General features: G+C 32.3%; 1 protein-coding gene across 8 annotated transcripts in view; it reads left to right on the forward strand.

Moving 5' to 3' along the window:
• The first annotated feature begins 580 nt into the window (after positions 1–580).
• znf710a (zinc finger protein 710a) overlaps positions 581–15,152 on the forward strand; it is a 48,365-nt gene continuing 33,793 nt past the window's right edge. For 7 of the 8 annotated variants that reach the window (XR_015514195.1, XR_015514194.1, XR_015514196.1 and 4 more), the window contains exon 1: positions 581–627. Coding sequence is in view for 2 of the 8 variants with exons in the window: in XM_087291628.1 (XP_087147754.1) it covers positions 625–627 (3 nt within the window). In the remaining 6 variants the exon portion in view is untranslated. 8 annotated transcript variants of the gene reach the window in all.

Consider the following 15,152-nt stretch of genomic DNA (forward strand, 5'->3'; position numbering starts at 1 on the left):
TTCATTTGAATGAATGAATGAATGAATGAATGAATGATTAAAATAAATAAATAAATAAATAAATAAATAAATAAATAAGCCAAGTTATTATTTGAGCTCCTGAGTAGACCAAAACACCATCTTGTGGATACAAGTGTCATTGCAGTGCTTTTAAGTAACATGACTATAATTTAGCCATTTGTACTAATACACAATAACCAGAGTTTTAAACGCGACAGAATTGATTTAATTTATTATAAATAAATAATATCAAAGCTAATCCTTTCAAAACAATGAAATAATTTGTAACTCATTTTGCACTGCTCACCTTGCAGTGCAGTATCTGTCGTATAGAGGGCAGTGGCTCACATAAAACGTCAATTCCCAATTGTTTTACTAAATTTGAAACTCATCTCAAATATTTGTAGTATATTACAGAACATGTAAAGACAAACTTGAACATCAATATTCTTACTTGAATGTCAATTTCCTGTCTGTGGATATGCCTTTGCCTTTGCTACAGGTGGAAAGCTGTGCTATCGAATTATCAAACGACGCCGGGTTAACTCCGTTAATTTGTGATAGCCTACCTGAGGTTTTCAGAGGCGTGCCCGAGCCAAGATGGCGGAAAGCTAACTGCTGCAGATGGTAAATAATTTTGCTGATTTATTTCACGTTGATTGTTGTTTTCTCATTAGTTATAGTGTTCATTTAAAGGTAATAATGCAAACATTGATATTTAGAGAAAATCAGCATGTCAATAATGTTGAGATTATATGTGCTCACAGTTGTTTGACAACTTACCTTTTTTTTGTCTACAAGTTTAATATATGTCCAAATTACTCACTAAGGCCAACAGCTTGACTGAAATTAGGCCAAGTTTAGTTGAGATGAAATCGTTTGAGTTACTTGTATGCACATTCATTTCAATGTCAAAAATGTTCAAACTTTTTTGTTGTTGTCTGGATAGAAGAGTAGTACAAAAACCAAGACCACAATCTTTAAGGATTAATTGCAGATACATTGAGGTAAAGTTGGATTATTCACACATTTGGATTTTCTTCTTGAAAATAAAATTTCAGATAAGTATTCATTGCTAATTCTAAATAGTGAAATCATATTATTAGCCAATGACTATCAACGTGGAACATTGTTTACAATCAATAAAGGTGTTGTTTTGAAGTCATACTTCCATGTGATAATAGACTATTCAAAGTACCATGGTGAACAATAAAGAGAGCACGTCACAAGTTATCACTAAACGAATGTGCAAATAAAACCCAACTTTACCTCAATTGCAGATATTGCGGTATGGCATTAGGTGAGCATCTCTGTCCCTGTCCTTTTAAATATCTATAGTTGTTAAATAATGCTTTAAAGGCTTAACAAACATGTTTTCAGTTACGGTATAAGCAAGAAAGTCAAGACTCCTCCAGAGGTTTACAGTACATCATCAATCTGTGACACGTTTGGTGACGGTGCACTACATTCACTCACAGAAATGAAATGGGGGCTGGCAAATAAAAACAATCTCTAGCATTGATTTTGATAATGGCTTTCTTGAAAAGAAAAATGGAAAATAAATGAAAATGGTGGTGACGATGGAAAGTCTTGGTTCGATGTTGTCATGCTAAATGTGTCAAGCTGTACTTCTATGGTTTCTTGGGTTTACCAGTAATCATAGAAGAAGCCCTAGTGCTGGATGCGTGGCTCAAAACTTCTGATTTTGGCAAAATTTTATCAGAGGTGAAATTGATTGCATTGGTCATTAATTGGATCTTGTCAAACTGTCAATAGCTATGTTTCCATCCACTTATTTTTATGCACATTTTCGATATGCGCATAAAAAACAGTTGATGAAAACGCCATGATGTGCATACATTTTAAAAATGTGCATAAAAAAACATATGTGCAAAACTGAGTAGGATAAACTTTTTAATTGACAAGAAAAGATGCACATAAACTGCGATGGAAACACTTTTAGCTCAAATTCCAGTATGCGCATTAAAAAAAGTCATCTAATTTTTTTTAAATGTTAAGAATGTTACTATTAACTACTATTTTGTGCTTCTGTAGGTTATGAATAAACTATAGTCATTATAATACTTTTTTAAAAAATGAATTAGATTTTTGGAAATCGCCAAGCAACCCCAGCTCATTGTCTCGCGACCCCCGCTTTGGGAACCACTGATTTAAACCACTAGGAAAGCTTGGGTTGAAATGCTGGGTCAAATATGGACAAAGCTAACTTAATTATATTTAACATAAACTAACCCAACATTGGGTTTGTCCACATAGAGAGTAGTTTTTTTTTTTTTTTACCCATGTGTCAACTTGATCACCTATTCTTTTATGTGCTTGCGCCTTTATTATAATAAATACAAATCATAATAAATAGTTTCTGTTACACACAATGACATTTAAATATTATTTCACATACATTGTGACATTTTATGAAAATTTGTAAAGTTTTCTTATGTTCATTTGTTTTTTTTTAATGTATACTTTTGTCAATTTACTTTGATGAAAATGAGAAGTCTCCACTTTGACCCATCTCTTATGCTACAAATTAGGGCTGTGCGATTAATCGCAAGCTTATCGCAAGAGGCTGCGCTATGGAATATATTTGTATGATTTAATTTCCCCAAGCAAATGCGTGACTGCCATCTGTGTGTGACAGTCTTACTAGCCAATTGTGTGAGCACACTTTCATTCTGCCCAATCACAATATTCCAATCTGCCTCTTATCAGTCATTTTAGTTTGCTTAGTGTTCTGTATTTTTAGAATTATTATTATTATTTCGTTATATATATATATATATATATATATATATATATATATATATATATATATATATATATATATATATAAAAACCTACATTATCTCCCTATAATTTGAGTTGAACTTGTTCACAGAACGGTGAGTTAATTTTATTTGGATGTACTGCTTGCTCTTGAGAAAAATCTTTGTTTAATTTCTGAATATTTAAAAACAGATTTGATTTTGAATGAACATTAAAGTTAATATCTTTTCTGTTTAGTTTGTTTTAAACCAACACTTATTTAGGAGTGAGAAGCTACAATACAGATTATTGAGCGGAAGCTTGACTACAAAATTAAATCGCCAATCAAATCGAAATTACAATATTCGTCAAAAATATTGCAATTATTTCCCCAAATCGCACAGCCCTAAAGTATGAATGTGCTTAGAGTGTAATTTGATTTTTTTAGACTGCGTTTGCCTTACAAGCATCATTGTGCTATTTACTTCTCCTGGATTTGTAAAATGTCCACTAAATGCACACATTGCATAGGTCATCCCAGTTGAGTACTTGTCTACTGTTTCATGAGTTCTGTGAATTTTTAGCACATATTGTACTTTTCACATTTGCACTGTTTGTTGTACTATATGGATGAATGTGTTATCGCTTTCTGTTTGCCCTGCTTTGTAATGGTATATATCCAACAGTGTCACGTATGAAGATCACTTTGTATGTGCACCCACACTGTTAATCATCACAATACATCTCTGCTCATATTTATAAAGTTTGAACTCTTGCCAGTGATTGCTGTTGTTTCCAGTTTTGCTTTAATTATTCATTGCATGCTGTCTTTTTTTTTTTTTTGTATAAACAAAAACATGTTATGCCATTGATTTTAACTGCAGAGTTGCTGCTAGACATCAGTCTGAAATACCATAATTATAAGTTCTGAGCACAACCAACCAAAGTTGTATTTACTGAAAATTTTAGATGATACATGAGCGTTGCCAAGTTGACATTGAGAAGGGGATTTTAGAAACACTGATCTATAATATATATAATACAATCTATCAATCATTTATATGTAGAGATCACTGAGTGGAAAGCAAGTCTGTAGTTTGGTTGACCTATAACCTTTTGTGGAGAGGAGAACCGTTTCACTTGTGAATGGTAGAAAATTATTAATTTCTTCCCAAAGCTTCCTTGTTGCATAATGTACATTTGTACACAGAGAAAGGAGCATGCACTGGAAACAAAATCCAGTATTGTTCTCCATGTTTCTCTTCAACCAAACCATTTGTACACTATGTAGTACGCAATGAAGTACACATCATTTTATATATATATATATATATATATATATATATATATATATATATATATATATATATATATATATATATATATATATATATATATATATATATATATACACACACACACTAGGGCTGCTCGATTTTGGGAAAAATCATAATCACGATTATTTAGGTCATAATTGTGATCACAATTATTCAAAACGATTAATGTTGAAGTTAAAATTATTAGCGCTCCTGAGAATAATTTTTAAAATAAATATTTCCCAAATTATGTTTAACACAGCAAGGAATTTTAACAGTATTTCCTATAATATTTTTTTCTTCTGGAGAAAGTCTTATTCATTTTATTTCGGCTAGAATAAAAGCAGGTTTAAATATTTTGAAACCTATTTTTAGGTCAATATCATTAGCCCCTTTAGGCAATATATATTTTTTATTGTCTGCAGAAGAATCTACTGTTATACAATGACTTGCCTAATTACCCTAATTAAGCCGTTGAATTTGAATGCTTGTATTTTGAAAAATATCTGGTCAAATAGTATGTGCTGTCATCATACCAAAGATAAAAGAAATTAGTTATTAGACACAAGTTATTAAAACTATAATGTTTAGAATTGTGTTGAAAAAAAATATTTTTTCCATTAAACAGAATTTGGGGGAAAAGGGTTGCTAATATTCAGGAGAGCTAATAATTCTGACTTCTGAACTGTACATATACAGTTATTTTTATAAAGAGAAATAAATACAACAGAATAAAAAATATGAAACAAACTGTGATTTAAGCATCTTAACTTTAAGAAAAACACTTTAGCTACAAAAGTCCCTCAGTCAAGAGCAGTGTGAGGGATTTTCTCCTTTTGTCATTTGAATAATAATGATAAAAACAGACGGCAGCAGGAATTGCGCGCTGTCACTTTAATGGTTTCGCTTTCACGTTTCTTTTGATCCTCAACTTATTTGTTTATTACTCATATTAGGGTTAATATTAACAATCAGTAAACACAGCATTTTGACACCTATTTGACCATTAAACCGCTCGCATTAAGATGACTTAATATGCTCAGCTCGTCACAGTGTTCGAATGAGACCACAAGGTGACCGCATGCTTCTGACTGTGTGCACAGTAGTAGTGTATAATAAACACACACACACACACACACACACAGGAGCCTGCGGTTTAGTTCACGCTTTTAAGAGCCACGGATGTTTACAACTGGAAAGGGGGCTGTAAATAATGGAACAATCATTTATTTCGATTAATGGTTTTTCATAATCGTAGAAGCCAAAATCAGAATCGGATTTTCAATTAGTTGTGAATTTCGATTAATATATATATGCAGTTGAAGTCATAATTATTAGTACCCTTTTTATTTTTTTATTTTATTATTTTTTTATTATTTTTTTTCGGCTACAATAAAAGCAGTTTTTAATTTTTAAAAAAAAACATTTTTGGGGCAATATTATTAGCCCCTTTAAGCCAAATTTTTTTTTCGATAGTCTACAGAACAAACCATCGTTATAGAATAACTTGAAAATAACCCTAACCTGACTAGTTCACTTTATTAACCTAGTTAAGCTGTCACTTTAAGCTGTATTCACCTTATTCTCAGCTGTCGAGCGGGCGCTGCCATTTGAATCTTTTTGTCTCATGACTCAATATGCTACTTGGTCTGTGTAGTCATGCAAACATTTGTTTGTTGAGCAAGTAGTTTGGCCATTTTCTGCCGTTTATTATTCCTAGTCATTTCTCCCATAGGCGACTGAATCAGAAGTTCTAAGACAATCGCGAAAACAGGCGCACTTCCGCATTTTAGAATAAGGTCAATAGAAGTGTCTTGAAAAATATAAAGTAAAATATTAGTTACTGTCATCATGGCAAAGATAAAATAAATCAGTTATTATATATATATATATATATATATATATATATATATATATATATATATATATATATATATATATATATATATAGCTACAGTGCTCAGCATAATTGAGTGCACCCCATTTTAAAAATAACTATTTGTATCCATTTCTCAGTCAACATAGGCAGTGTATTTTGGTGCATTTAAACAAAACCAATTTATGTTTGGTTACTTAATTAGTATTTTAATCAATATATTTAAAATTCAAAAGACAATACAATTAAATTTAAGCAAAATATTGATGAAATAAATTTCAACAAAATCTTTCTATTTTCTTGGTTCTCTTGATTTTTCCTCTTTTTTTATTTATATTTAATATATTTCTATAACATAAATTTGGGTGTAGTTTTTAGACCATTATCGTAAGTTATTTTGTTAGATAAGCTTCAGATTTGGTTTCAGTACTGACTAATCTGATGTATATGCACAAATATAATATAGTATAGCTTCCTATTAAAAATATAAATGGTAACACTTTACAATAAAGTTCATTAGTTAATGCATTTTCTAACAAGAACTAATCATGAACAACACATGTACAGCATTTATTAATCATAATTGAATATTTACTAATTCATTATTAACATCCAAGTCCATGCTTGTTAACATTAGTTAATGCATCATGAGTTAACATGAACTAACAATGAACAACTGTATTTTCATTAACTAACGTTAACTATCATGAATAAATACAGTAGTAAATGTATTGTTCATTGTTTGTTCATGTTAGTAAATGCATTAATTAACATTAACTAATGAACCTTATTGTAAAGTGTGACCCTATAAATTTAAAAGATAGATTTTTCCCCCAATTTCTGTTTAACGGAGAGAAGATTTCTTCAACACATTTATTCAGTTTTAATAACTCATTTCTAATAACTGATTCATTTAATCTTTGCCATGATAACAGTAAATAATATTTGTCTAGATATTTTTCAAGACACTTCTATACAGTTTTAAGTGACATTTAAAGGCTTAACTAGGTTAATTAGCTTAACTAGGCAGGTTAGGGTAATTGGGCAAGTTATTGTATAATGATGGTTTGTTCTGTAGACTATCGAAAAAAAAAATAACTTAAAGGGGCTAATAATTTTGACCTTAAAATGGTGTTTAAAAAATTAAAAACTGCTTTTATTCTAGCTGAAATAAAACAAATAACACTTTCTCCAGCGGAAAAAACATTATCAGACATACTGTGAAAATGTTCTTTCCTTGTTAAACGTAATTTGGGAAATATTAAAAAAAGAAGAAAAAAAAAATTAAGGGGGGTGCTAATAATTCTTACTTCAACTGTATATGCTGAGCACTGTATAAATGTACTCAAAAGCTATGTATTAACACTGAGAACAGGCTGCTTGGCTTCAATTATTGCAAATCAAAGTTTCAGACTTGTGGAATTATTGTGTTACAAATTCCGATCACACGCACAGTCTATTCACACCCGGCCGATTCAGACCTTACATTCTGCAATTGTTCATTTTCATATAATTGATTCTAAAAAAAATAATAAAAATACTTTAATAAAAATTAAAGTAGTTAAACTTCCCTTGGGTCGACAAGGTTGTGTTAACAAATAAAGAAACTTGTAAATACTATGATTGATGGGTCGCAGAATTATGTTGGGAGAGATTTGATATGGGATTTGACTTTTAGGTTTTCTGAATAGAAATATAAGCTTTGTTTCAACATGCGAATCTCACCACCACAAGGCTAAGTACGGTGTTGTGAAAGGTTGCCGGTATTGTCATGCAATATCTATCGTGTTCTCAGTGGTTTTAGCATGTTGCTATGCGGTTGCGAGGGTGTCTTAGGTGGTTGAAAGGGAATTGCTAGACTGTTCAGGGTGGTTCCTTAAAGCGCGTCTCCACATCTCTGAATCGCCTTCGCTGCAGTGCACACAAAACACAATGAGATCTTGTGTAGTCCATAATTTATTAGGTTATGTTATGTGAGATTGTATGGGGGATAACAGCCGTTCCACACTTGTCTTAAACAGGTAGTGCACTGCACGCTGTACCATGCTCCTTCGTTCTCCATCTCCCAGCATCTATTATTATTGGTAGTCGTATGCAGTATAGCTGGAGAGCAGATGGAAGGTCATTGTTTTCAATTACAGATTGCATCTTTGATACCCGGTATCAAATTGTTTATCGTGACATCATGTCTGCTGGCAGGATGAGAGGAACTGTATGGCTGACAATCTTGGACAAATATGCTGCCTTACTACACAGTGATGGAAGTGTGTATATTGGAGAAGACATTCTGTATTATTGTTTTTTTGTTTCTGTGAATAAGTATTATTAAGTAATAATTAAGGGATTGTTCACTCAAAAATTGAAACATATTCACTATTTACTCTCCCTCAAGTGGTTTCACATCTTTCTTGGTTTATTGTTTCTGTTAAACACAAAGGAAATTATTTAGAAAAAATGACAGCTGTAACTGTTGACTTCTATAGTTGGAAAAGCAATTACTATGGAGTTCAATAGCTGATACGATTTCTATTTTATTAGTGAATAATTGGTTAGCACAATTTAAAAAAAAAAATGTATTCAATATTTACTCTCTCAAGGGGTTTCAAATCTTTAAGTTTATTTTTACTAGTCCTCTGACGGTAACAGATTTTTTGTTACCGCGGTGATGAAGCAAAGAATAAAGTGGTATGTCGGTTAAACATATATAGGCAAAGTACTTTTTGTATTTGTATTGGTTTGAGATTGGTTTGCATTCTCACTACAAACTACACTCAAAAAAATGATATGTTGGCGTTAATTAACTTTTTTTTGTCCACTGGTTCCACGTAACCGAGTTAAGTTACCTTTAAGAAAGAATATTAATTTTAGTGAACTTAAGTTAGTTACATAAAGGTAATGTAATGTTGTTTAGTTCAATCAACGTAACATTTATAATTTAGCTTTATTCAATGTAGTTATTTAAGTTTAACTATTCTAAAATTGATATTGTTATGTTTAACCAAATAAAAAAACAGTTTCCGTTTCATTGAGTTTATTCAATAGCATTTTTACAATTTTACACATTTTCCGGCAATCAAATAATTATCAAAATCTAAAAATTGTCTTAATCTGTATCTTTACTTATTACAATAATTTTAAATATTAATACTATTAAAATAATAGTAATACAAGTATAAAGTAAATTAAAAACAATAAATTATTTACAAAAATATGCTTACAAAAGCATCATAAAAATACACTTTTCAAAATGATACTTTTCATACATTACAACAAAACATTCAAAAATAATATTCCGCCTTCAAATGATTCATAAAAATATACTTAGAAAAATTAAGTCTTCTTTTGTAAACTATACTGTACCTTCTTTACACTGAAAAAGCAGATAACACTTCAGTTGTTCAAAGAAAGATTAACATTTTAAAGCAAAGTAACATGATCAGCACTAAACCATAAATTAAACCAACCATCACAGAACATTCATCTCTGACATTTGCACCATTTCTGCACATTTGCACCAGACACTTTCTTACAACCACTCCCTATATCTAAAAAACAAACACAAAAAATAAAAAACAACAACATTGTGCATGAAGTCTGCTTCACACAGGTGAGTGGGCTTGACAAACCACATGTAAAAGAATTCTTAATTCTTAACATTCATTGTATAATTAGCACATCTTGGGTGTATTGCCTGTTCTTGTTGATTTGCTGAATATCTCCTCAATTGTAAGGTTCTTCAAAAGAGTCTGCTAAATGTTAATGTAGCTACTGTAGATCCATAAGGTGGTGTTGCACATCAAGGTTTGTGCTTCATCATGCCCAACATCCTAAAAATGTCAGATAAAAAAATTAAACATTTACCAACAGATCAAAGGTGAAAGGAGGAATTGGTTTAAGACGAAAATACAAAATGTTAAAAAAAATAAATAAATGTAAATAGCTTACCATGTACTCCCTCACTTAGGGGCTTTGAGGATGCATTCACACCTTTTTTTCCACTGGTGATGTTCTAAATGACATGAAGTGACAATTAGTAATTTACTAAATAATTAGTAGTTAAAATTACTAATAATTTTTACTGTACATCATTTTAATGTGTGTATAGGCATCTAAAGGCATAGTACCTGGATGATCCACAGTCTCCTCAGCCAGATATGGGACTTTAGAGGTTGAGTTGTAAACCTGTGAGGGAGAAAATAGATGTGAGTGAGCAAAGATTTGTAATAATAAAATATAATAATATAAATATATATAATATAGAATAATATATTTATAATAATAAAAATGAAAAAAAAAAAACACTGCAAACTACTAAACTTAAAAGTTTAAATGTGTTAGATGACGAAACAAATAAGCTTACATTAAATATGTCATCATGCTAGATGTCATCCTATTTAAGTGTCACATATGCTTGTCAGGTTTTTTTTTTTTTTAAAGTTAACAGGCTTGTATAATAAAAATGTGCCAACACCACCTTTTAATTAATATTTAGTTATCAAAACTGCCATTCAAACTTGACAAACAGCTTGACACTCATTTAAAATAGAGACTATCAAATCAAATCAAAAATCAAATCACTTTTATTGTCACATTATCAGCAGCACGTGTGATATGATGAGTGAAAAGCTTAGACTATTCTAACATGACTATTCCTTACTACCAACGTTTGCAACTTTATTTGGGGGGAGTTAATATACACAAAGTATAAAATTTCACAGGAATGCAAAAAACTACAAATTTATTTGTCATTAATGTGAAAAAGACTCAGGGAACATGGCAATTTCACAACAATACTATACACAAACACAACAGAGTATAACAAGGGAGTACATTAATGACCCAAATGTTGTCACAGCCTCAATATAAATACATAAAAAGTAAATAAAATCTCACCTGTGTGTCCACATTGGGCAAAGCTTTGTGCACGTTCTCAATTTGTACTGTATTCTTCATCTTTTGATTCCCATAATATGGCGCCGAGCTGAGAGTGATCGTTATGGTTTGAATCTTCTTACTTCCTGTGTTGTTTTGAAACTGCGCATGTGCAGATATTACTCCATCTATTGACCAAAATGCAGTACTGCAGAAGCAACACAACTCCCTTTCATTCATGTTAATTAAGCGAGCTGTATAAATATGAAAACTTACTTTTTCTATTTTTTTCCAACACAACACTTTTATTTTTAATACACAAACATAAGTGAATTGTTTAATTTAAACATAGTTAAATTCTTTGGACCAACTAAAGCCAAAATTCATTTTTTTGAGTGTAGGGGGGATTGGTGGCATGGCATGGCTGTTCAGACCAAGTGTGCCGCAAGCCTGCGTTTGAGTGAAGGTCTCGGCCGTTAGATCGCCCCCTGGGGGCTGGCTGCAGTACAAGTCATAAAGCCCGCCTCCTCCGTATTAATGAAGGAGACTTAAGCCCAAATAAAAAAAATTATTACACTTGCAATAAAATGTCCCGAAAGATGGTTCTGGTCGATTAAGGCACTGGTTATTGTGCTGAAATAGGTGCAGATCTTCATTTTTGTAAACAGTTTGTTTTTAGCAGTAATTTAATGCTGGACGTGTCATCGTGATTGACAGCTGTGATTGACAGTTTCTCAAAGCAGCGCGTCTGAACTTCGGCAGGAGACTGAAATGTTATTATTCGATTTCTGTGTTATTTTACCATGCCAAAATGAGTTCAGCAGTAAACTATAGTTTCTGACATACATGATCCTGGTGGAACACTGTTTATTCGCTAAGTTCAGGGCTTTTTTCGGGCTTTATTAGTTTGCTGATACACGCCTAACCACCCAGATAGCAAAACACAGTTCTGGCTAGTTTCTCGCCTGCCGGACTTATCCCTTAGAGCTCAGACTGACTACCTCTGCTGGACCTACTCCGGATGCCTGGACTCACTACCCGATTCCAGCCTGAGTCAATCAAGCCAGATGCGGCGGCTGAGCGATCCGGCGCTGCCGCATGCACACTTTGTGGATATCTTTTTTATCCACAAAGTGTGCAGCTTTTGTCACTGCAGTGTATTTTAATGGGCTTCTGGAATAACATTTCAAGTACACTACTTGTACATTTGATATTAGTATGCTTACTAAATAAAGTATACTTTTACATGACCTTAACTTAAGTATTCTTCCTTTTTCTTAAGGGTGTATTTACAGACTTACCAAGATCAGTCTTATACAGCCAGAGGGAGTATTGCTGCTCTGACAGCCAAGTTGGGTCAAAGCTAGGGATGCTCCGATCAAGATTTTTGCTGCCTATATTGAATACCAATTCCTTGTCATGCTGATCGGCTGATACTGAGCACCGATTCTAATGCTTCAAGCTTTATAGTGCATTGAGCACATTTTCCCTTTAAATATGAACCTTAAGAAAAGATATTCCGTTACCTAAGTGAATAAATCAAGGATGCTACATATAATACCTTAAACACATCTCTTTAGGTGTGAACATATCATTGCCAGTAGCAGCTTTACAGAAAATAATTCATCCATTCATTTTACTTCGGCTTAGTCCCGCATTTATCAGGGGTTGCCACAACAGAATGAGCAGCCACAGAAAATAATAAAACACAGATCTAAAAAATTGTTGTGAAAAATTACAATGCAATTTGGAAACAAAGCAAATAATGAAAAATGAATTCAACATGTCTCAATTAAGAACAAGTTTGGAATGCACATTTGATGCATAAGAAGGTAAAATGCACACCTATATATCTAATGCTTCTTTACTAAAAGAAAATAGGCCTATAAATTGCAAAAAGTATATTACGATAAGTTATATTATTAAATATTCATGTTAAAAAATAAATTAAGTTTTTTTTATATTTTTATCTAATGATTCCAGCCAGCTTTTAGTGAACTTGCAATATTGTAACAACACAGAACTTTCAGTTGTTTTATGTAAAAAAAGGGCTTAAATGCATGCTGAACCATTTAAATGTTTTGCTCGTCTCCAACTATTGACAGCAGATCTCTCACTGAGCGAGAGGGGTTGATTTACACTTGCGATATCTTTACTGCTCTATTTATTTAACCAAAGCAATGTAATGCTTAGACCATCACTGTTCCTCTATCGATCTGTCCTCTTGCTCATTCACTCTCGTCGCCATGATTTCCAGATATGTTAACTTATTTTTGGGGATCACGGAGCCGGAATAAATTTGCAGGAGACTTGCGGAGCTTTTGGAAGAGGTCACACGGCTGGAGGAGACGCTACATAGGGCCAATAGCTCCGCTTTTGTCATAGCAGCTCAAAACACTGGAAATACAATGGCTGCACTTGCTACAAAGAGAGCATCATTTGCGCGAGCTGCGCCAATAAACTCTAAACAGGTCGCACTGCATCTGTACATATTTTAGCTGCTGTGACACCCCCACACACCATTTATGTCAATTGCAGGGGTTTTTATTTCATAGTTGTGGCTGCTGTAGGCTATATATAATCTCTCCATTCACTCCGCTTTGTGCTAAACTAATGTTTTCTTAATTTATTTCATTTTTTTATTATTATATATTTTATTATAAATATTCAAACATCCCCGCGTCGTGTGACACAACGAATCAATTATGAAACTTTTGGTAATCAATTTTTGTCAATTTAATGGATTTGTTGTTGCAGCCGTAATATAGGCTATATATATATATACTGTATTTATATATACTGTATACTGTATTTATTTTTTATTTTTTTTATCAAACAGTTAAACAAAAATGCATTATTCGAAACTAAACTATTTCACTTGTATTTTATTTATATTATTGTATTTAACAAAACATTTTGTGTTTTCAAAATATATGTGATTTGTTGTCTCTCATCACCGCAGCCGCCACATGCGCATCTGTTATAGCTTGTGTAAAACAGAAAGACCGACCTACATTTGACCAGGCTTTTTAGCAAAGCCTATATTGACGTGCTGATATTTCTATGCCTGTTTGGCACAGGCTACACTAAAGTAAGGACAGTTTAACTAATTTAAAACATTTGGTCACTTGAACTACCCATAAGCGAGACGGAGATAATGAAAGTGCAGCGCTGAGGTAAAATCAGATTCTCATAATATTTAAAATAGTGACTTGTATTAAAAATGTGGATAGAGGTTTGTGATATATGAATTAGAGTATAGTTTTAAAATGCATATTTTCTGTGGAGTAATTGATTTGATGGGAAAAAAAAACTTAAAATAGCCTTTGTTGGTTATTATAAAAGAATTATGTCAGTGTTTTCGTTTAGTAATCTAAATTTGTAATTTAAGTAGAAAATATTTAGGGCATACCTATTATTCTATTTATTTTATTTATTTAGTTGTTTCTAAACAATTCTGAAAGTTTCACGAGCAAAAATAAAGATTAAACTAAAAAGGGGAGGTGATGACGGTAAGAGCCACATCCTGCAATTGAGATCTCAGTATAGCAGTTATGCAGTGATGCGGTTATCGTCACACCCCTAGTTTTTTTCTGTCGAACACAAAGGATTATCTTCATTTGAGTTCAGCAAAAGAAAGAAACTCAGACATGTTTGAGTTTATTGCCAAATGCATTGTGAGTAAATGATAACAGAATTTTCCGTCATCCCTTTTAGTGATAATTCACCCAAAACTGAAAGTTCTGTCATCATTTATTGTCATTCCAAACCCGGTATGTCTTTATTTGTTCTGTGGAACAACAAATAAGCTATTTTAGTTAATAAAGTGGAAGTGGTGACTAAAAATTGTTTAAAATGTTTGTTTAGCAACATTTTTCAAAATATCTGTGTTTGTGTTTCATAGAAGAAACAAAAGCATGTGGGTTTGAATCAGCATGAGGGTGAGTAAATGAGGTAAAACCGAGGATATCAGATAAGATGGGGAAAGGTGATTTTTCCCCAGCCTTATTTTTTTCTCTCTTTGCTAAAGATATAGTACAAAAATGATTGCGGTTTTGTATTATTTGAATTATGAAGTAGAAAATTCTTTAGAAATTGTGGAAGAGTCCAACACAGTCATGCAATTCATAACAATTTTAAATTTCGGCAAAAAGGTGCCTATGTTTGAATTTATACAGTCTGCTTATATCCCAGTGATGGTTATGTTCAGAAGCGCGCCCAAAATATAAAATAGTTGTATTCTGGAAAATTTTCTTACCTCTTGGTTTCAAGTGTGGTCCTGAAAAATCTCTTTCGAGGGCTATCCCTTCGCCTTCAAGCTTAAG

Source organism: Danio rerio, chromosome 18 (genome assembly GCF_052040795.2).
Source record: "Danio rerio strain M-AB ecotype USA chromosome 18, GRCz13ab, whole genome shotgun sequence".
Taxonomy (NCBI): domain Eukaryota; kingdom Metazoa; phylum Chordata; class Actinopteri; order Cypriniformes; family Danionidae; genus Danio; species Danio rerio.